General features: G+C 39.9%; 1 protein-coding gene across 2 annotated transcripts in view; it reads right to left on the bottom strand.

The window, feature by feature from the left end:
• BMAL1 (basic helix-loop-helix ARNT like 1) overlaps positions 1-22,322 on the bottom strand; it is a 72,770-nt gene that overhangs the window by 15,663 nt on the left and 34,785 nt on the right. For both annotated transcript variants that reach the window (XM_060766764.2, XM_060766757.2), the window contains 12 exons: positions 21,507-21,649; positions 15,979-16,126; positions 15,346-15,366; positions 13,696-13,734; positions 13,251-13,292; positions 12,508-12,665; positions 7,759-7,838; positions 4,702-4,794; positions 4,138-4,255; positions 3,724-3,873; positions 2,707-2,953; positions 298-404 (listed from right to left, as the gene is read on the bottom strand). In XM_060766764.2, the coding sequence (XP_060622747.1) occupies positions 298-404; positions 2,707-2,953; positions 3,724-3,873; positions 4,138-4,255; positions 4,702-4,794; positions 7,759-7,838; positions 12,508-12,665; positions 13,251-13,292; positions 13,696-13,734; positions 15,346-15,366; positions 15,979-16,118 (1,195 nt within the window). In that variant the 5' untranslated portion in view covers positions 16,119-16,126; positions 21,507-21,649. The remainder of the gene's footprint in view (positions 1-297; positions 405-2,706; positions 2,954-3,723; positions 3,874-4,137; positions 4,256-4,701; positions 4,795-7,758; positions 7,839-12,507; positions 12,666-13,250; positions 13,293-13,695; positions 13,735-15,345; positions 15,367-15,978; positions 16,127-21,506; positions 21,650-22,322) is intronic.

Below are 22,322 nucleotides of genomic sequence, written 5' to 3'. Positions count from 1 at the left end.
TGTTCTAGTATAGTTAGTTCAGTCTAGTATTATTCCAGTTTTCAAATTACTGAAGTTATTTTTCCTAGCCAACATTATATTAATGGAGGGGGGAAATCTAAATTCCTGAATTATTTGTTGTTGTTCATTCGTTTAGTCGCTTCCGATTCTTTGTGACCTCATGAACCAGCCCACACCAGAGCTCCCTGTTGGCCTTCACCACCCACAGCTCCTTCAAGGTCAAGCCAGTCACTTCAAGGATAACACCCACCCATCTTGCCCTGAATTATTTAGACAAGTATATATACAACATTTTACCTTGTCGGTGACATTCCGCAAGATGTCCTATATCGTCTTGATGAAAGTATTCGTAACATGACGTGCCTAGAAGTTCCTGTGGTAAATATGCCAAGATTGCAGTTGCCCTAAAATATAAAAAGGGTGTTTTATTTATACATCATATGATAACTTCTATTTAAAATGTTTGCCAACTGATCAAAATGAAATTGGCTAACTCTTTCCACTGTCTTTAAAGAAATTCCATATTTGCAGAAACTAGTAGATGAAATTGCCAAGCCATGGAGAAACTATTATCACCTGGCTAATATTTGAAGATATGGCTGCAGTTAAAAGTAGGAAGAGCAGCCAATAAGAAGGCAGACAATCCTACTATAAATCCACATTTTTACTAATTCCTAATAAATGTACTATAGCAGAATGTCCCATCTAAACTGTAAATATTGCAGATCCCATAATCTATTCTGAAGACTTAAAAGTTAAAACTTAAACAAGCACAAACTGGTAAAGGAAAATTTAACTGTGGCATGTTTGTTTGTTAAGGACAGTGTGGAAAACACAGTTAAACACTATGAACGCTCTGCTAATGTGATGCTTCTGATAAAGCAAGGCAGAGCTAATTTCTACCATTTGCCTTGCGGCTGTCTAAAAGGCTGTCTGAAAGTGTTGTGGGCTCTCTGGAATAAATACTATGTGAGGGGCTACAGAGGATTGCAGATCAAATCATCAAAAACTGCTTCCCTCTTTCCAGTGGCAAGCATCTGTTGGACATTGGCACACTGCCACTAAAATAGTGAGGATTCAGATATGCTCCTCATACGTTATTCTACACAGAAGAATCTTGAACATACATGTTTCTGCCCTGATACATATGTGATAACCACACATGCAGAGTTCAGTTCAAACAAGGTCAATGAGTTCCGATTGCTTAAATTAATGTAACTGTAAATCGGATTTTGTTTAATGTCAAACATAAGTCCATTAAATGATTCAAGACATTATTTTGTACATTTTTATTCAAAAAGTGTGATAGACAATGCACACATGTGCTATCTTTCAAGAGGGATTGTACATGAAGCTTTTGTCTCTCCAACTTTAATCCACCATCTGTAAGCTATGATTTTGACACAAACAACTGTACCTTCTTTTCTGTCACCAGTACACTGTGGGCTGGCTTGGAAATTTCTTGGATACAAGTACTCCTTGACTATTATAAGAATATCACCAGGTTTCTGAGTACAAACTACTTCAGCAGGAGGATTTTAGAGAATTCTGAGGAAGCTGGCTAAGTATTTTTAGTTTAGTTATTGGAGTAAAAAAAGACATGTCCTCATGAAAGTGTATAACAAGATATGTAAAGTATATAACAGAACGTTACATCCCAAGTGTTGAATATGCTTCCATGTAATCTTAATTAGTTCTTCAGCTACTGTAATGTGGAATGACTACATTATAGGTAGAAAACTAAAAATTTACTCTTATATAAGCAGTAAGCGACAACATCTCTTACTGTTTATGGATACCTATAAACAGTGGGGGAAATGCAAGGAAGGCCCCAGTTTTTCATTGTTACTATAGGAGGACCCCCCCTCCCCCCAATCTGATAGGTTAGAGACTGGACCTCTGTCATAACATGGAATCGTTTGGAAAGTGGAACCCAGGTTTTTTCAGTTTGCAAATGCAAGACTAAACAATAAATTGCACCAGGTGATTGAGAGAAAGAAAAAAAAGAGCTTGCCAATAACACAGCAGCAGTAGTTAAAAGAGTAGACCAGGACTTCAAAGTGTGGAACATGGCTACAATTTAGATCTGTCGAAACAGCTGAATGTCAAAAAGCAGGGAATGCAGGTACTTAACTTTCTTTATTTAATATTACATGGGAAAGGGTGAAGAAAATATTTGCAAGAAAGGAGAATAATTATTATGAAAAGTCACATTCTTATATTTATTGGAGTAATTATCCAGTGTTGGTATCCATATCGATACAAAGAGGTACATGAAACTCTTATACAAAACCGAAAAACAAAAACTGATAATGCAATCAAGATAATGTACTTCAACATATGGGAGGGCTCTACATAGGACTACAAAATTGGCATTCAAAACATCAGTTTCAGACCATGAATTAATAGTCAGCACATGGATTGTACCCCATCTTTCTACTCGAAAAACAGGACAACTGTGTGTACCTATTCCTGCAGTACAAATGTTTATTTCTTGTGTGGAGGAATTAAGCAACTTGAAATGATAAATTATTTACACAGCCACAAACTTCATGTGTATATACAATTGTTCTGAAGTAACCTGTAATTTATCTACTTTCACAGTAACATTATTGCTATTCGGACCAAGTCATCTAGTAGGTCAAAGTATAAACATCAGCTCTGGACTGCTATCCTGGTACCATGAGTTAAAGATGTTGTTCTTACCTTTGATCTACAAATACAAATTTCCCATCAATTGCATGTCGGGAAACATATTCTGTTGGTTTAACCCTGATCTCTCCATTTACTGGTTGAGGAACTACGTGAGGATGCAACCGTCCAATTGCAACAAGGCAGCTTAAATTACAGCCTTCGTTATCAGGCTCATTGTCTTCATCTAGTCCCATTTTTGTTGGAGGCCAGCTTTTTAAATATCCTGTGCTATGGATAGTGCAAAAGCTTTTGCGGTCTGCTACAAAAGAAAACAAGGTTTATGTCATTAAGTACTACATTCATGAAAAATGGCATGTTGAGACTCATTCACATGGACCATTTAAGAATGCCAAAAGTAATCATGACAAAGTGAATCTTCAGCCCTCAACAAAATATTATTTTTTAAAAAAATATTGGGTATTTTCCAGATTTACAAACTTAATAGAATAAAATAAGGTGATAGGAATGAATTTAGGATAGGGGGAAGGTTAAGGAATAGTTGGGTTGGGAGTGGTTAAAAAGGGGATGGGGGGTTGGTTATAGGAAAGTGCGTCACAAGAGGAAAGAAATACTGGAAAGAGAGGGGAGGGGAATGGGGATTGGTCTTGACTTCCCTCAACAAAATATTTAGCAGCCTTCATCATTAACAACTCTTCCAATACACGCCATTTGACAGCAAAAGGTCTTATAGACTACTACGAGAAATAACTATTTGCAGCAATAACATGCTACATCCTTTTTCTCAAATGCCAGTTTTCAGCAAATGCAGTTCTAATGCTATGAATTCAATGGCAAAATGTACAACTTATTGCACAAGAATTAGAAACATTTATGTTCCAAAAAGAGGTACTGATCCAAGTTTGTTTATTTATTTATTACATTTCTACCCTACTCTATCTTATCCCAAAGGGGACTCAAATAGGTTTCCCGCTATTTCTTCTATATAGTGTCTTTTTCAATCAAAACAAACATCTTTTCAATAGAACTGAACCAAAATGTTTCTTCTATATTCAAGTCTAACATACATACCTTTCTTCTTGGAACAGGTAGAAGGAAAATCTTTGTCTTCTACTTTCACTGATGGCCTGTTGCATTTCATCCTACAAAAGAACGAACGCCTTGCTCCAGAGCACAGTCGAGATGGGCCTGGCGTTATGTCTGTTTTCACTGGAAGCCCCGCTGCATGGAAGGAATGGAGAATAAAAATCTAAATAGTATAAACATGGCTTGGATTTAAACTAAGTACACATATAATATGTATGTTATTCAATCCTTAATTATTTCAAGTCAATTTATTAAAAAACCAATATTACTAACAATGTGAAATTTATGCTTGAACTACAATGGGTCATTCTCAAATGTATGAAATCCACTGATACTGTCACTATCAACTAATAAGTATGCACATGTTCATTGGTCTCTGGAATTGGATAAACCACGTACTTTTTGCATCTATTAGTCTTTCCCGTGGTGCGGTGTCTGAAGAAGAGAGTTGCTCCTTAACTTTGGCAATATCTTTAGGGTGAAGGTAGTCAAATAAACTCTGACCAATCAGATCATTCTGTCAAGACATAATATACAATCAGTTAAAAAGGTTATAAAGAGTATCTTGCTAATGCATTGCTGAACTTGATTTTACTGAATATTCAAATAGAGGGAAGAAAATGAACACAATTTTTTTCACTAAATAGTCAAACCATAAGTAGCAAACGCAGTGGTGCCATTGGGATTGACGGGACTTTGGTTCCAGGTCCTTCTGTTGACACCAAAATCTATGGGTGCTAATCTCAACATATGCAGTAGCATAGGAAAATAGCATCACTTATGTAAAATGACAAAATCAAGATTTGCTTTTTGGATTGTTTTAAAAATACATTCATATCAGTGGATACGGATTCCGTGAATACAACAGGCCAACTGTACTGAAAATTTCAACAGAGGAACAGAGGCATTTGCCACGTAACTGAATCACACTTAAAAAAAAAATCTAATTCACACCAAAAATACCTGACTATAGTTGAGAATCTTGAAAACAGATTCTGAAACGAACAGAATCTTTCCTCTGTCACAGCCCACGACAAAGAGAAAGCCATCTGCTGCCTAATTGGGAAACACAAGATAAAACACTTTGTTATATACATGGATTTGTTTTAAAAACTGTGTCTCATGCAACTGAATTTCAACAATCACTGGTTTCAACAGAACATAGATTAAAACAGAATTAAATATAATCAGTATTCAAAATAATTTTGATAAAATAAAACAAGAACAGAACAAATAAACACTCCAATGCAGAACTAATGACTTCCTCACTGAGTTGTTGTAAGTTTTTCAGGTTGTATGGCCATGTTCCAGAAGCATTCTCTACTGACGTTTTGCTTGCAACTATGGAAGGCAACCTCAGTTGTTGTGAGGTCTGTTGGAAACTAGGAAAATGGGGTTTATAGGTGAAACATCAGAAAATAATGCTTCTGGAACATGGCCATACAGCCCAAAAAACATACAACAACCCAGTGATTCCGGCCATGAAAGCCTTCGACAATACATTGACTTCCTCACTATTCTTCTGATAAACAACAAAAATATAAAGGCAAAATCACCAAGTGTCATTGCTAAATGCTATTTTATTTACTTAATTTTTACTCCGCCTTTCTCACCCTGCAGGGGACTCAAGGTGGCTTACAAACTCCAGCAAAATTCAATGCCACATAGGCATAAGAATAAAACACGCCCCATCAAATTATAGGACAGTTAAACATATGAACAATTAAAACACATAAATAAAACAGATTTAAACCATATCAGCCATATAAAGTGCCGAGTCTTGATCTTATAATGCCGAGTCTAATTCCGTAATATCATTGTCACCAAATGCCTGCTTGCAAAGCCAGGTCTTAAGCTTTTTTCTAAAGACCAGGAGGGATGGGGCCTGCCTGATGTCGCTAGGGAGTTCCACAGCCACTGAGAAGGCCCCGTCTCTTGTCTCCACCAGTCGCACTTGTGAAGAAGGTGGGACCAAGAGAAGGGCCTCCCCAACTGATCTTAAAGCTCTTGTATGTCTTTGTGTATGGTCACACAAAATATTTCATAATAAACAAACCTGCTCTGATTTATATGTGTATCCCCCCGTTCTCTATCTGGTTTCCTTTTGAAAAACAGGCCCAAAAGTCATGGGAGATTTTAAGATGGAGTACTGCTAAGGAGCTCAATGTCTCATCCTTTTGCTCTAACAAAACCCTTTCAAGATCTTAAGAGCCTGCCAGAAGCAGTTCCGTTTGTGGGTGGAAAAGGCCATAGAAGCAGGAGAGGGAAGATGACTCACTTTCATTGGGATTGTTGCCAACAATCTTTCCAAAGGGGCTTCTAGGAAAGCAAGAGAAAAGTACTGGCTGGAAGTAGGTCAGATTAATTCAAGGCAGATTCCAGAACTTTATTCTTGTGGGTTGCTTTACCAGCTATTTGGAAATGGGTCATATGAAAGCATCATAGATGCATAAGAAAGAAGGGAAATACTGTTTCAATAACATTGCCAAACATGCACTCTCTTGTGCTGATGGATGGTTGTGTACCACAGCCTGACCAACGTGGAACTTTTCTGACTGGGGAAGATGAGGATTAAATTCCAACATGCCTTAAAGGCAATATGTTAGGAAGACTTTTCTCACTTAACTGTTTCTTTTAAAATCTGACTCTGAGGAATCCCTCATATTAGGTGAGAGTGGTTGGGTTCTCTTAACTGGTGCCTTTCTCTAAAATTTCACTGGAAAAGTTCTGCACATGCACTAAGTAAGTGCATGACAAATCCTAGTTTATGTTAATGAAACTACTTGTTTGTAGAGATGCATCTTACAAATCAAGCCTCTCTCGAATGGCAAATACCGGCATTGTATAAATTATGTACTGACAAAAAAAAAAAAAAACAATCCAAGATTTGTAGAATTATCACATGAAGTTTGATGCTATGGCAACTGAAATAAAAAGGAATACATTTTGTTTTGCACATGAGCCTAAGTGACCACAATACAAGATTTGTGGCTTTTGAAATAAGGGGTGTTAGGTAATTTTAATTAGTGAAGCATAACACATTCTTATTTGCATTGTTAAATGTATACTTCAAATAATTCGTGGAAACAACACAACTTTCCTACATTCAATACTAATCAAGGTCACTTTCAACAGTTTAATTTTTAAAATCTGACATCTGATTTTTGAGATTAACAAAAAATTATAATAGGTCCAGCATAAGTGCATTTGGAGTCTCCTTGTTCATTTTAGATGACATTAGATCTGTAAAAAACAGCAAATGGCTCAGAGGCAAAAAAAGAACTGCTACCCAAACCCTGCTATCATTACTACTGCAAAGACCCTGCTCTTTTTCACAGAGCAGTTATTATGGCTGCTCATCAGTGCTGGTACCTCCCTGCTACAAATGTATTCACCCCACACCTCCATACTATTGAAAACGGAAGAGGGAAAGACATTGGGGGTGAAGTCCTTATCTCTGTATGTGAAAAGGCTTCTACCACCACTGATGCCCCCCATCTCTCATCTTCTTCATTGTACGGCATGGATGAGGTCAATGGGAGAAGTTTACACTAGCTAATGGACAGGACCCTGGTTGTCTCTGCTCTGGTCTACTAATGCACATGAAAAGGCACCTAAGGACTAGAGTTAATGAACAGATAAATTCATGCATGTTCTGAAAAACCAAAAATCTTCCTTTATTAGCATCTTCACCTTAAAAATAGCACCACATTTAGAATAATCGAAACTTTCTTTGTTACAGTTTCTTATCCAAACTTCAGTTTACTTGCTCTAAATCCAGAGTTCCATGTTACTGGAAAGCCTACTAAGCATTTGTTTTACTATGCAGGGCCAGTCCAGTGTGCTCTTGTCACACAATTAATACAGAGGCCATTTGTGGAGAAAAAATGAACAAAACCTTTACTTGTAACATGAAGAAATCGTAATTAATGCAGGGAGAATATAAGAAAACTACTTGAATTTTCAACAAGAATCTTCTCTCATCATAAACATGTTCATACATTCAAAACTAACACATACCCTAAGAATAAGATGTTTTAATTCATCATCTGACAGAAAAGCAGGTTTGTAGTTTGCTTCAGTGTATGGGTTTGCAGCACCTTAAAGTTGGGAGCGAAGAAGAAAAATTAATTATACTTTTAAAAAAGAATGCAAGGTCATGTATAGCACATGGGAATTTTACTGTACCGGTATAAATTTATTTTCAGTATTAATAATAGGTTGCTTTAAAGCTATAACTATGCCTCACATTCTGAAATACATGTTGTTTTCAAAGCTACTGTGAGACAGCTACATTTTAATTTTACTCAGGAACTGCTAAACCTTTAGCCAGTAAATGTCAATGTCATGTATATACAAAACATGTCTCATCTCTTTTGTAGGTAAAGGTTAAGGTTTCCCCTGACATTAAGTCTAGTTGTGTCCGATTCTGGGGGAGGGGTGGTGGTGCTCATCTCCATGTCTAAGCCGAAGAGCCAGCGTTGTCCATAGATGCCTGAGAGGAGACATGATAGCCATGTGAGAGGAAGCCACAGGGAGGAGGGAGCAAGCTTGTTTTCTGCTGCCCTGGAGACTAGGGCGCGGAACAATGGCTTCAAACTACAAGAAAGGAGATTCCATCTGAACATGAGGAAGAACTTCCTGACTGTGAGAGCCATTCAGCAGTGGAACTCTCTTCCCCAGAGTGTGGTGGAGGCTCCTTCTTTGGAAGCTTTTAAACAGAGGCTGGATGGCCATCTGTCAGGGGTGCTTTGAATGCAATATTCCTGCTTCTTGGCAGGGGGTTGGACTGGATGGCCCATGAGGTCTCTTCCAGCTCCCTGATTCTATGATTCCAGGTCATGTTGCTGGCATGACTGCATGAAGCGCCGTTACCTACCTATTGATCTACTCATATTTGCTTGTTTTCGAACTGCTAGGTTGGCAGGAGCTGGGCCTAACAGCAGAAGCTCACTCCTCTCTGGATTTGAACCGCCAACCTTTCAGCAGTTTAACCCGCTGCGCCACCAGGGGGCCTGGTGATACATCTCTTATGTATCTTTTAGAAATAAAATATCATGAGCTGATTCAAAATGTGTAGGAAAAGCACAGGGAAAGTGTGGCCCAGAGGGCCAATGCAGGCACATGGACCTTTTCGTAGCCCTTCAGCAACTCAGGGCTGATAAAAGTGTCAAAACAGCAGCTTCATTTAAATTTAGCAGTAAATTGCTATAGTGAGCAGTGGAGGTGGGGTTGTACCGTGGGTGAATGGTTGCCCTTGAAAGTTCCCTGTGCAGAGCTGAACAAAATACCATCAACCCCACAATGCTGAGGCCTCTTCTACACTGCCATATAATCTAGATAATCAAAGGAGATAATTCACATTTTCTGCTCTGAACTGGATTAAATGAGTCTACACTGCCATATAATCCAGTTCAAAGCAGATAATTTGGATTTTATATGGCAGTGTAGAAGCGACCTTAGTTTCTCTTAGATATGAGTGACACAGCTAAGTCAAAGATTATGAGAGAAGATTAATTCTCCTCTCCCCCTTTCTTTTGATATGGCTTTTTTCTCCTCATGCAATGAATCAACTTCCTGCTCTAGAAGAAAACGGATCAATTAGTTGCAAACAGGTAGCTGAGGCCAACAACATTTTTCTCTGAAGCAGGATGTTGAATTTCAGGGATGAACAAAAAAGCAAGGACCACTTGACAAGAGAAAGAGAGGGAACCTTTCATCATGTTTGCCTTTTCTGTTTTTCATAAGTACAGCTTTCTATGTTATTGCTAAGGCTGACAGAATAGAGTGGGACTGTTGTGTCTTTGCTGGGAGAGCTCTCTGTCATAATTGTGCAAGCCACACCATCGTTTCTTGCTTGTCCTCCTTCTGGAACAGTTTACTTTCAATAATTTATTTATTTATTTACTTTACTTTACTTGTATACCGCCGTTTCTCAGCCTAACTGGCGACTCAACGTGGTTTACAACAAAATAATCAACAACAATATACAATATAAAACCATAAAAACACAATACAAAATTAACACAACAATAACAACACAGTACATCTCATCACTAAAGTCGTGACCCAAATTCGTCGTCCATTTTCCATTCCTGTAAACGTCACATTCATTGCACTGATTAACCAAATGCTTGTTCAAACATCCAGGTTTTTAATCTTTTCCGGAACACCATTAGCGAGGGGGCTGATCTTACCTCCATGGGAAGGGCGTTCCATAGCCGAGGAGCCACCACAGAAAAGGCCCTGTCTCTCGTCCCCGCCAGCCGCACCTGTGAAGCAGGCGGGATGGAGAGCAGGGCCTCTCCAGAAGATCTTAGGGTCCTGGCGGGCTGATAGGCAGAGATACATTCGGATAGGTAGCTTGGGCCAGAGCCGTTTAGGGCTTTAAAGGCCAATGCCAGCACTTTGAATTGGGCCCGGAAGCAAATCGGCAGCCAGTGGAGCTGGTGCAGCAGAGGAGTAGTATGCTCCCTGCGCTCCACTCCTGTTAGTATCATGGCTGCCGAGCGTTGGACTAATTGAAGCTTCCGAACCGTTTTCAAAGGCAACCCCACGTAGAGAGCGTTGCAGTAGTCTAAACGGGATGTAACCAGAGCGTGGACTACCGTGGCCAAGTCAGACTTCCCAAGGTACGGGCGCAGTTGGCGCACGAGTTTTAACTGTGCGAATGCTCCCCTGGTCACCGCCGAAACCTGGGGTTCCAGGCTCAACGATGAGTCCAGGATCACACCCAAACTGCGAACCTGCGTCTTCAGGGGGAGTGCGACCCCATCCAACACAGGCTGTAACCCTATACCCTGTTCGGCCTTACGACTAACCAGGAGTACCTCTGTCTTGTCTGGATTCAGTTTCAATTTGTTCGCCCTCATCCAGACTGTCACAGCGGCCAAGCACCGGTTCAGGACCTCGACAGCCTCCTTAGTAACAGGTGGAAAGGAGTGACAGAGTTGGACATCATCTGCGTACAGATGACACCGCACTCCGAAACTCCGGATGATCTCTCCCAGCGGCTTCATGTATATGTTGAACAACATGGGAGACAGTATTGAACCCTGAGGAACCCCACAAGACAAAGGTTGTGGGGTTGAACAGGAGTCTCCCAGTAACACCTTCTGAGACCGACCCTCCAGGAATGAGCGGAGCCACTGTAAAACAGTACCTCCAAGACCCATCCCCGCGAGGCGTCCCAGAAGGATACCGTGGTCGACGGTATCGAAGGCCGCTGAGAGGTCCAGCAGCACCAACAGGGACACACTCCCCCTGTCGAGCTCCTGGCGCAGATCATCAACTAAGGCGACCAAGGCTGTCTCGGTACCATGCCCCGGCCTAAAGCCAGACTGTGCCGGATCCAGATAATCCGTGTCTACCAAGAATGTCTGGAGTTGCGAGGCCACCACACATTCCAGGACTTTGCCCACAAAGGGGAGATTGGAAACAGGCCGATAGTTGACGAATTGAGTGGGGTCCAGTGATGGTTTTTTCAACAGCGGTTTTATTACAGCTTGCTTTAAGCTGGCTGGAATTATGCCTTCCCGGAGGGAGGCATTAACCACCACCTTCACCCACTCGGCCAATCCCCCTCTGGCGTCCTTTAGAAGCCAGGATGGGCAGGGGTCTAGGATGCATGTGGTAGCTCTCATTCCTCCAAGCACCTTGTCCACATCCTCGGGTTTCACCAATTGAAATGAATCCATCAAAACTGGACAAGCAGATGCTCGTGTTACATCCTCAGAGACTGCCGTTAATGTGGTATCCAGACCAGAGCGGATCAAAGCAACTTTGTCTGCAAAGAACTGAGCAAAGGCTTCACAGCGAACTGCTGAGTCATCAGGGCTCCCATCCTGCATGGTGGGATTTAAAAGGCCTCTGACAACTCGGAATAGTTCAGCCGGACGGTTCTTCGCAGACGCAATAGTGGCCGCAAAGAAAGTCTTCTTTGCGGCTTTTATTGCCGCGGCGTATGCCCTTAGAAAGGACACAAACCGTGTTCGATTTGGCTCGCTCGGCTCCGAACGCCACACGCTCTCTAGTTCCCTCTTCTTTCGCTTCAACGCTGCCAGCTCCTCAGTGAACCAAGGTGCTGGTTTAGCTCGGCTACTTGAGAGGGGACGTTCTGGAGCGATCGTGTCTATTGCCCTAGCCATCTCCCCATTCCAGAGAGCGACCAGGGCATCAACAGGATCACCAACCGAGGAGGCGGGAAACTCCCCGAGAGCCGTCAGGAATCCATCAGGATCCATAAGCCTCCTGGGGCGGACCAACTTAATGGGTCCTCCACGTCTGCAGAGGTTGGGGGGTGCAGTGAGTCTAAAACTGACCAGGTTTTATAAATATAGGTGGCCTTGTGTGATCCGACAGGAGGATAATGTGGCTGCCACCATCACTGAAAGTTTTTCATCCTGGTTTTAGAAAGCAATAACTTCAAATCTCAATTGATAAAATCACTTAAATCAGACCTCCTGAAACTGCTTAACTACAGTTTTCTTCACCCCTAAGAACTGGTTGGACTGGTAATGCTTTCTTGGACTGTGAGAGCTGGAATACAATATTTGAAGGGCCACAGGGTCACCCTGCCTGTCTGAGGCAAACCACAAGTCTCCATCATCTGCAGTGTGAAAATATTAATTCTTGTCTACCACAGTGTAGTGTTGTATGTATTTTGGAATACTGAATGCAAAGTGCTTTGATAATTCACAAGTATCAAGTAGCTCAATTCTTAAAATCCATATATAATTACCATTCTCACAGTAGTTGTTTTAAACTGACCTCGTAATGTCTTCATGTGTTGAACAGCCATTCTCAGCACTGTAAGTTTATCGAGTTTCCTGGACATAGCATTACAGGTTGGCACTAAAGAGGCCAATTCATCAATAAAACTGTTCATTTTATCACGCCGTCGTTTTTCAATCTGACTGTGAGCCTCCCTAAGTAATAAATCAAATAAGCAACATACATTTCATGTACAGAAGAGGACATTGTTGCTTACATGGTCAGTTTACTTTACTTGTATTGGCTACATGATAAAAAGTTCAGTCAGATCTAAAACTACATCAACAGAATTAAAAGAACCCTGGAGCAATTTGGTTCCAATCTTTCTCACTTGAAGGTAACTGTATAAACAAAGTATGAAGTTGGGCATGAAAGGGGAAAACGATTTAGGAGATGGAAATAATCATAGGCAATTAAGCTGTGGTTAATCTTTTGCATTTTTGTTTTTTAATCACCTGTCTGGAAATACTTAAGAGGGAACAATTTACCTAGCCTGCAAAATGCATTGTGTCAGCTATAAGACATCCATGCAGTTTGTGCCAACAAAGGATTGAAGGCCACATTTTTGGGACATCTGGAACGATCAAGTACATATATTTTAGCTACAACTAGAAGTTGTGATACTCCTTTAGAAACACAAAATATTTTCAGATCAAGGAAGAAGCAATTCTGGGAACATATCTAAATTATACTGTGTGTTCAAGCTGAGTTGAAAAAACAAAAGACGGCAAATATTTTACCTTGCATTTTTTATTCTGCCTTGTTGATCTGTATATTCCAACCTGGAAGAGAATAAAATGACACAAGTAAAGTTATGTGATGTGTGTATACGTGTATGGTAAGAGGGATGGGGTTCAAGGATACTCATGTATTGAATATGTGCAATTGGGTGCAGAGTGGTTTGCAACTGATCCACTAGCCATGTATACTTGAGAAGGATCACAACTGTGTATTTACTCATGAAGACTGCATTTTTCTGCCCTAAAAGTACTATATTAAGACCTAATCCTCTGGTATTATTAATCTGGTCTTTTTACATTCCCCAGATTCCTCCAGATTTTAATTACATTCCCCGGGAAATAGACCTTTATCTTCATTGTACCTTCAAAAACAATAAGGGATTTAAAGTAAATGTGCTTCTAATTTCTAAGTCAGTTCATCAATGATGAACAAATAAATAAATACCTTCCATGTGGATCATCCTTATCTGTGTCCATGCCTTCGCTAAAATCAGAATAAAAGAAAGATGAAGAGAGAAATATAACAGCAAATATTACCTTTTACCCCATCTTGCTAAAACTAAGCATTGAACTAAATTATGCAAACATATGGTTTGCATTTAAACATTTAATAGACAATATACAATTTAAAATGGAAGATCATTAGCAGTGCTCAGTAGAAGAGTTATTTCCATTGTCCACTTTTATTTATAACAAGTAAATCCAACCTTAAAACATTTATATCTTTTTCTTTTTTTTTCCCCTTTTTTTCTTTTTTGCATTTAGGACAAAGCATGTTGATCCAATCAAGTGTTGTCTAAAATGTAAGCACCTGTTTCCATAGAACTACTTATAGGTATGTCAAAAACTCAGACGCACCTAGTTGGATTTTAAGTTACTATTCTAACAGCATAAAATACTGTGTGCTATGATTAACAAACATCGCTTACAGTACAACATTTGTTGTCTACCATTTTGTGTGAGAATAGATAATTAATTTCTCTAGCTCAAAGTAAGTCTTTTAATGGAAAGAAGCTTGACCAGATGATATTCTGCTACAAGCATATTTATTTTGTCAGTGTCCATGCATTGCTTCTATGACATGCAGAACATGCAACCGGAGAGTAGCAAGTAGATCATATAATTCTATGCACTGATTTGCAAATTCGGAAATAATATTTACAGATATAAGAACAGATTTTAGAACAATTTCTCCTTTTGTGTTATTTAATTTTCTTTTATCTATTACAGCTCATAGTTTAAGAACATGCAAACTGATCCCCCCAAAAGGAATAAATACCATTCCAATAAAACAACATCCTAGAAATCCTTAACAGGCTAAACCCATTTCCTCCAAGTGAGTTTTCAGGAGATTAGAAATTACATAAAATGATGAAAGAAAGAAAAAAGTTCTCAAAGACAGAAAAATTGCCCTCTGCTAGAAAATACCGATGCTACCAATTTTTATGCACTGTTTATGAGTCAGTGCTTAAATTAAGGGATTCCCAAGCCTATTTTTATATTACCTAATGAATTAGAACCTGTTTGTTCTGATGCTGTCTGAAAGGATTATAACTCCCTACTATCTGATAGCAACAGAGGCAGAAGAGGCAAAGGCTAAATGAAAATAGGGACACTGGTGGGGAGAAGAGGCAATGAGAAAAAAAAAACACAGTGATAAACAAAAATGTGGTTGTGGGGCAAACGAGCAAGGGAAGTTAGGGAAATTCTAGCCCAGGTGATGTGTGTGTGTGTGTGTGTGTGTATTCCAAAATTGTATAAAAGTACACTGGTATGAGTGCTGGAATAGCACACCACGGTTCAAATCCGCACTTGGACATTGAAACCCATTGATGACCATGAGTAAGTCACATTCTCTCCTCCTCTGAGGAAAGTAAGGGCAGCCCCCTCCATACAATTTCTAACAAGAAAGCCAGAAATGAAGCCACACAACAGCAACACCACTCAAATTTTAAATATATAACATTTAATTAATTGCATGTTAACATAATATATCCCTCCCATTCTCTCTAAAGATAAAGCACCTCAAGAGGAAGAGGAGGGACATATTATGTTAGCACTGCAAAAGAATCAAGAACACAATTTCTGTACTTACTCGAAAGAAAAGCCATCAATCCTGAAAAGAGAAATTATAACATACTCTGAGTACGAAGACATGTTAGCTTTCTAAACAAATTTCAATTACCAGAAATGTTTAATTAATACTATTAGGTTACTGCAACCCTTCATTCTGAGAAAAAACTCTACTTATTAAGAGAATTCCAGCCATCTATCTACTGATCCTGTATGATGCATATGTCTGCAAATGTATGTTTGCTGCTTTCAGATGCTTCTTTTTCAAAACAGAAACATATGAATGAAGTCTCTGTCACAGATCTATGGAACTGAAACAATGTTTCCAGTTGAAATGTACCACCTAGTTTGATGCAGTTTGATAGTGACTAAAGTTATGAATCTTATATTTATTTCATTTTAAGCCATCTATCAAATAATTTTCATACTTTTCTTGTAAGAAATAGCTGATACTTTTGGTATTTCATCATCAATTGTTTAAATGTAAGTGATTTTTATGGAAGCATATCTGCATTTTTATACTCTTTCCAACCCCACCCTACTACCAACTGTAAGGCTCAACTTTGAGTAGGGACCACCTTGTCAACCTTTACTGGAAATAAAGCATAGATCTCTAAATACAGCTAAAGGGGATATTAATTTAATACAGACTCACTGGTAATCAGTAGAACTTCCTTTTCTTTTCCTATTACAATCCATACCCGAAGAGTTAAGAGAACTAGAGATTAGGTCAGTGGAACCGGGTGACATAAAATCACTGATTGTAGAAGAAATGTCCATCCTTTGGTCAGCCATTGGATTATCTGGAATTACCAGAAAATGCAGGGAAGTTAGTCTACATCATAGGAACAGTTCACTAATTCATGCCAATCTCTTCTATTCCTAAAGCTTAACCTGTCCAAAAGCCATTTCTTATTTCAACTCATAGCAGTCCTATGTGTGTATTTTTGTGGAGAAAGGCAAGAGGAAACAAATTACAGTAGAACCTCTTCTTAAAAGCATCCCAACTTAAGAGCATTTTGCGTTAAGTGCTAGTGCCAGAGGGAGGCTAGCATGAGAGGGTGCACTGGCATGAGAGTATAGGGCTTTAGAGCTTCCAGGGAGCAGCCTTCATGCCTCATGCTCTTGTCTGCTTTACTCTTGTCCGCTTTGAGGAACTTTCGGTTAGTTGATTTTGTGTTGTTTTTAGTCCTGGTATATTTGGCTTCATGAAGAGAGAGGAGGAGAGTGCAAGAGAGGGAGGGAAGCTGGAATGAGTACAGTATAAAGAAAAAATGCTTCTGCCTTTTTGCTTTGAGATTTGTGATTCCTTCCCACAATTTTGTGCTTCTACCATTGTACCACAACTTAGTGTTTCTACCATTTTAAAGCTGATCTTTCTTTTTACTGTTCCATGTGAATGTACATTTACATATTATTTGTTATTTATAACATACATTCTTATTTTAAAACACATAACAAAGATGGGGGGGTTGGGGGGATTAATAGCATTTTAGTGCATTTCAATGGGAAATTTGCTTTAAGATAAAAGTATTTTGAGTTAAGAGTTCAATCATGGAAGGAATTAAACTCTTAAGTCAAGGAATCACGGTATCCAACTTTTATGGAAGAGATAAGAAACGCTCTCGGGAAGTTCAGAATTGAGGCAAGATTGTGACAGTCATTCCTTCATGACTTCCAGGAACTGCTAATCAAAAATACTTAGTCACTGATCATGGATGTTTCAATAAAAGTAATTGCTACTGATGAAACTTTTCTTCTATGCTGTTGATTGAAACCAGGGGTAAAGAAACTGCAGCACAGATGTTACATGCAGTCCATAAATCTCACTACTACAACACTACAAGTTTTCACAAAACTTAAAAAGAAATCCAGCACAGAAAATCATACCCAATACCTCCTAAATGTGGACAAATGTTCAAAAAGGCCTCCTCACCGACACCTTCCTGAAATACCTCTGTTTTTCCTGTTTCCCTTCCAAAAATTAAAAACCGGATTTGGTATCATATCCTTTCTGGTCACTGCTTTGAAGCAGAAGAGGAGGAAAACAGATGTATTTTGATATATGTATGGTGTGTCTCAAAGCCGAAAGGAAGGCTAGCGGCCGACGGTACTGGAGGTGAATGACGAATCCGATGCTCTAAAGATCAACACACCATAGGAACCTGGAATGGAAGATCTATGAGCCAGGGCAAATTGGATGTTGTTATTGGTGAGATGTCAAGACTAAAGATAGACATTCTGGGGGTCAGCGAACTGAAATGGACTGGAATGGGCCACTTCACATCAGATGACCACCAGATCTACTACTGCAGACAAGAGGAACATCGAAGAAATGAAGTAGCCTTCATAATTACTAAGAAATTCGCTAAAGCGGTGCTTGGATACAACCCAAAAATGACAGAATGATCTCAATTCGAGTGCAAGAAAAGCCTTTCAACATTACAGTGATCCAAATATACGCCCCAACCACAGCTGCTGAAGAAGCAGAAGTAGATCAGTTCTATGAGGATCTGCAGGAACTACTGGATAATACACCAAAAAGAGACATTATTTTCATTACAGGAGACTGGAATGCCAAGGTGGGAAGTCAAATGACAACAGGGAACACAGGCAAGCATGGTCTGGGAGAACAAAATGAAGCGGGACGCAGGCTGATAGAATTTTGCCAGGAAAACTCGTTGTGTATAACGAATACTCTCTTCCAACAACCTAAAAGACGGCTTTACACATGGACATCACCAGACGGTCAACACCGAAATCAGATTGACCACATCCTTTGCAGCCAAAGGTGGCGGACATCCATCCAGTCGGTGAAAACAAGACCTGGGGCTGACTGTAGCTCAGATCACGAACTTCTTATTGCCCAATTCAGAATAAAACTAAAGAGATCAGGGAAAATACACAGACCAGTTAGATATGATCTCACTAACATTCCTAGCAAATATACAGTGGAAGAGAAGAACAGATTTGAAGGACTAGATTTAGTAAACAGAGTCCCAGAAGAACTATGGACAGAAGTCCGCGACATTGTTCAGGAGGCGGCAACAAAGTACATCCCAAAGAAAAAGAAAACCAAGAAGGCAAAATGGTTGTCTGCTGAGTCACTGGAAGTAGCCCAAGAAAGGAGGAAAACAAAAGGAAACAGGGATAAGGGGAGATATGCCCAGTTAAATGCGCAATTCCAGAGGTTAGCCAGAAGAGATAAGGAACTATTTTTAAATAAGCAATGCATGGAAGTGGAAGAAGACAACAGAATAGGAAGGACAAGAGACCTCTTCCAGAAAATTAGAAACATTGGAGGTAAATTTCAGGCAAAAACTGGTATGATAAGAAACAAAGATGGCAGGGACCTAACAGAAGCTGAAGAGATCAAGAGAAGGTGGTGAGACTATACAGAAGATCTGTATAGGAAGGATAATAATACTGAGGATAGTTTTGACAGTGTGGTGAATGAATTAGAACGAGACATCCTGAGGAGTGAGGTTGAATGGGCCTTAAGAAGCATTGCTAACAACAAGGCAGCAGGAGACGACGGGATCCCAGCTGAACTGTTTAAAATCTTAAAAGATGATGCTATCAAGGTGATGCATGCCATTTGCCAGCAAATATGGAAAACACAAGAATGGCCATCAGACTGGAAAAAATCAACTTATATCCCCATACCAAAAAAGGGAAATGCGAAAGACTGCTCCAACTTCCGTACAGTGGCCCTTATTTCTCATGCCAGTAAGGTAATGCTCAAGATCCTGCAAGGAAGACTCCAGCAATACATGGAGCGAGAGTTGCCAGATGTTCAAGCTGGGTTTAGAAAAGGTAGAGGAACGAGAGACCAAATTGCCAATATCCGCTGGATAATGGAGAAAGGCAGGGAGTTTCAGAAAAACATCTACTTCTGCTTCATTGACTATTCTAAAGCCTTTGACTGTGTGGATCATAATAAATTGTGGCAAGTTCTTAGTGGGATGGGCATCCCAAGCCACCTTGTCTCTCTCCTGAGGAATCTGTACAAGGACCAAGTAGCAACAGTAAGAACTGACCACGGAACAACAGACTGGTTCAAGATTGGGAAAGGCGTACGGCAAGGCTGCATCCTCTCACCCAACCTTTTTAACGTATATGCAGAACACATCATGCGATGTGCGGGGCTTGATGAATGCAAAGCTGGGGTGAAAATTGCTGGAAGAAACATTAACAACCTCAGATATGCAGATGACACCACTCTGATGGCCGAAAGCGAGGAGGAGCTGAGGAGCCTTCTAATCAAGGTGAAAGAAGAAAGCGCAAAAGCCGGGTTGCAGCTAAACGTCAAAAAAACCAAGATTATGGCAACAAGAATGATTGACAACTGGAAAATAGAGGGAGAAACCGTGGAGGCCGTGACAGACTTTGTATTTCTAGGTGCAAAGATTACTGCAGATGCAGACTGTGGCCAGGAAATCAGAAGACGCTTACTTCTTGGGAGGAGAGCAATGTCCAATCTCGATAAAATAGTAAAGAGTAGAGACATCAGACTGGCAACAAAGATCCGCATAGTCAAAGCCATGGTATTCCCTGTAGTAACTTACGGATGTGAGAGCTGGACCTTAGGGAAGGCTGAGCGAAGGAAGATCGATGCTTTTGAGCTGTGGTGTTGGAGGAAAGTTCTGAGAGTGCCTTGGACTGCGAGAAGATCCAACCAGTCCATCCTCCAGGAAATAAAGCCCGACTGCTCACTGGAGGGAAAGATACTAGAGACAAAGTTGAAGTACTTTGGCCACATCATGAGGAGACAGGAAAGCCTAGAGAAGACAATTATGCTGGGGAAAGTGGAAGGCAAAAGGAAGAGGGGCCGACCAAGGGCAAGATGGATGGATGGCATCCTTGAAGTGACTGGACTGACCTTGAAGGAGCTGGGGGTGGTGACGGCCGACAGGGAGCTCTGGCGTGGGCTGGTCCATGAGGTCACGAAGAGTTGGAGACGACTGAACGAATGAACAACAACAACATGGTGTGTCTCAGAGCCAGTGTGGGGTAGTTGTTTGAACATTAGACTGTGACTCTGGAAACCAGGGTTCAAATTCTCGCTTATCCATGAAAATCCACTGGAGTGACCTTTGAGCAAACCACACTCTCTCAATTTCAAAGGAAGGGAAAGGCAACCCATTTCTTAATAAATACAATCTTGCCAAGGAAACCCCATGATATGATTGTAATAAGTCATAAAGTAACTTGAAGACATGCAAAACAATAACAACAACAACAACAGGAGAGTTGTAGCCAACATTGGGGGTGCTGGGGGTTGAAAATTGGCCAAAGGCCCTGTATAATCACCCATGCATTTCAAACACCCATTATAAAATTCAAGCGATAGTTATTTTCCTGAGGCCATCTACACATCGTCCTGCTGAATGTAGAAGTCATACACAAATCTCATACATTCAAGCCAAACATTATTGTCACTTGAATCATAGAGGAAAAACACACATTTTTGTATAATGAACAGTGAATATGATATTTATTTATTTATTTATTTGGGGTGCTTCTACCCCGCCCTTCTCAACCCCCTAGGGGGGACTCAGGGCGGCTTACAAAAGGCACAATTCAATGCCAACAGTTACAAAATACAATACAATATACAATACACAATTTACCATATACTATCACAGTTATAACTAATTAAAACAATCAATAGTATACTAGCACCAATAAAACATCTATTTGCCATCCCTTTCTTAATATTTAAGATACTCCAGGACTCTATTCATTTTATCAATATGATGAAATTTTGAAAAGGAAAACATCACCATGTATGTAAAGACAAAACTGTGGCATAGTAGATGTGCCACAGCTGAAGTGGAACAGTATACTGTTATTCCTAACATACCGTTTCATTTGAAAAGATGATGAGGGAGCATTATATAAATGCAAACATAATATACAAGAGAAACATGGAACACAAAGAAGGGTTGGAAGCAATCGGAAACTATTATTTAATTTAAAAAAGACAATTACAAAAGATTGTAATTACTCTGAAAGGGAGAAGAGGTTGTACAATTCAATTAATTTTAATTACAGCGTTACATAACATGTTTTTAGATTTCTACATAAAAGCAGCCCACTTTTTTTCTCCCTTCATGGAACTGAGTAAGACAAGATAGCAAATCAGCAGGAAAGCATTTAAGCCCCAGCAGCTGTTCTTACCTGTATGCTTGATACTGGGAATCCTAAATCCACTCCACGAGGATGTATGCTCTGCCTATTGGCTACTGCCAATGACAAGCAACGAATTACCTCAGCCCTCGTTTCATTTCTTCCAGTCTTATTATTCAAAAGTTTTCAAATGCCTGGGTGGTAAGAAAACAAATATATTGACAGTTACTTTTTCTCTTTGAGGAAAACAAAAAAGTTGCCTTGGTATGCATAAACAAAGACTAGCAATGTCCGGGGGGGGGGGGGGGGGGCTAAAGAAATCTCCTTGATTGATTCCCTGTTATTCAGGCATTGTCAGAAACTGGCTAACTCAATCATGAAAATGAGATGAGCACTAATTTCCATGGAGTGTTCTGCATTTTGCCCAAACTGTGCCACTCAAATGGTTATCCATGTAATGGTGTAGGTCCCTGAGCCATCTGCTATCAATCCCAGGAATGAAACAGTTGTAGTCAGAGGACATAAATGAGATGCCTGGCCCTGGCACACTAGCAAAAAGATGCTAGTTGTCTATATCAGACAGCTAACGAATCACGGGCTCAAACATCTTGAGGAAAACACATTTTCCCCTTTGTGAAGCTAAATATATGTACACTTAGTCATGACAAAATAACTGGAAGAGTGATCAAAAGATGCTTCATTTTTCTTTTTTAGGTATTCTAATTTTGTATAACTCAAAAAACCTGTCTACATGAATTCTCAATGTGCTATCTTATAGATAGAGAGAAAAAATAATGTTATTGTCCTTATATATCAGAACTAGAAAAGTGATGGGCCCTCTAGTGGCACAGCAGGTTCAACCGTTGA

This window comes from Anolis sagrei, chromosome 1 (genome assembly GCF_037176765.1).
Source record: "Anolis sagrei isolate rAnoSag1 chromosome 1, rAnoSag1.mat, whole genome shotgun sequence".
NCBI lineage: Eukaryota > Metazoa > Chordata > Lepidosauria > Squamata > Dactyloidae > Anolis > Anolis sagrei.
This window is presented reverse-complemented; position numbering and strand designations above follow the sequence as displayed.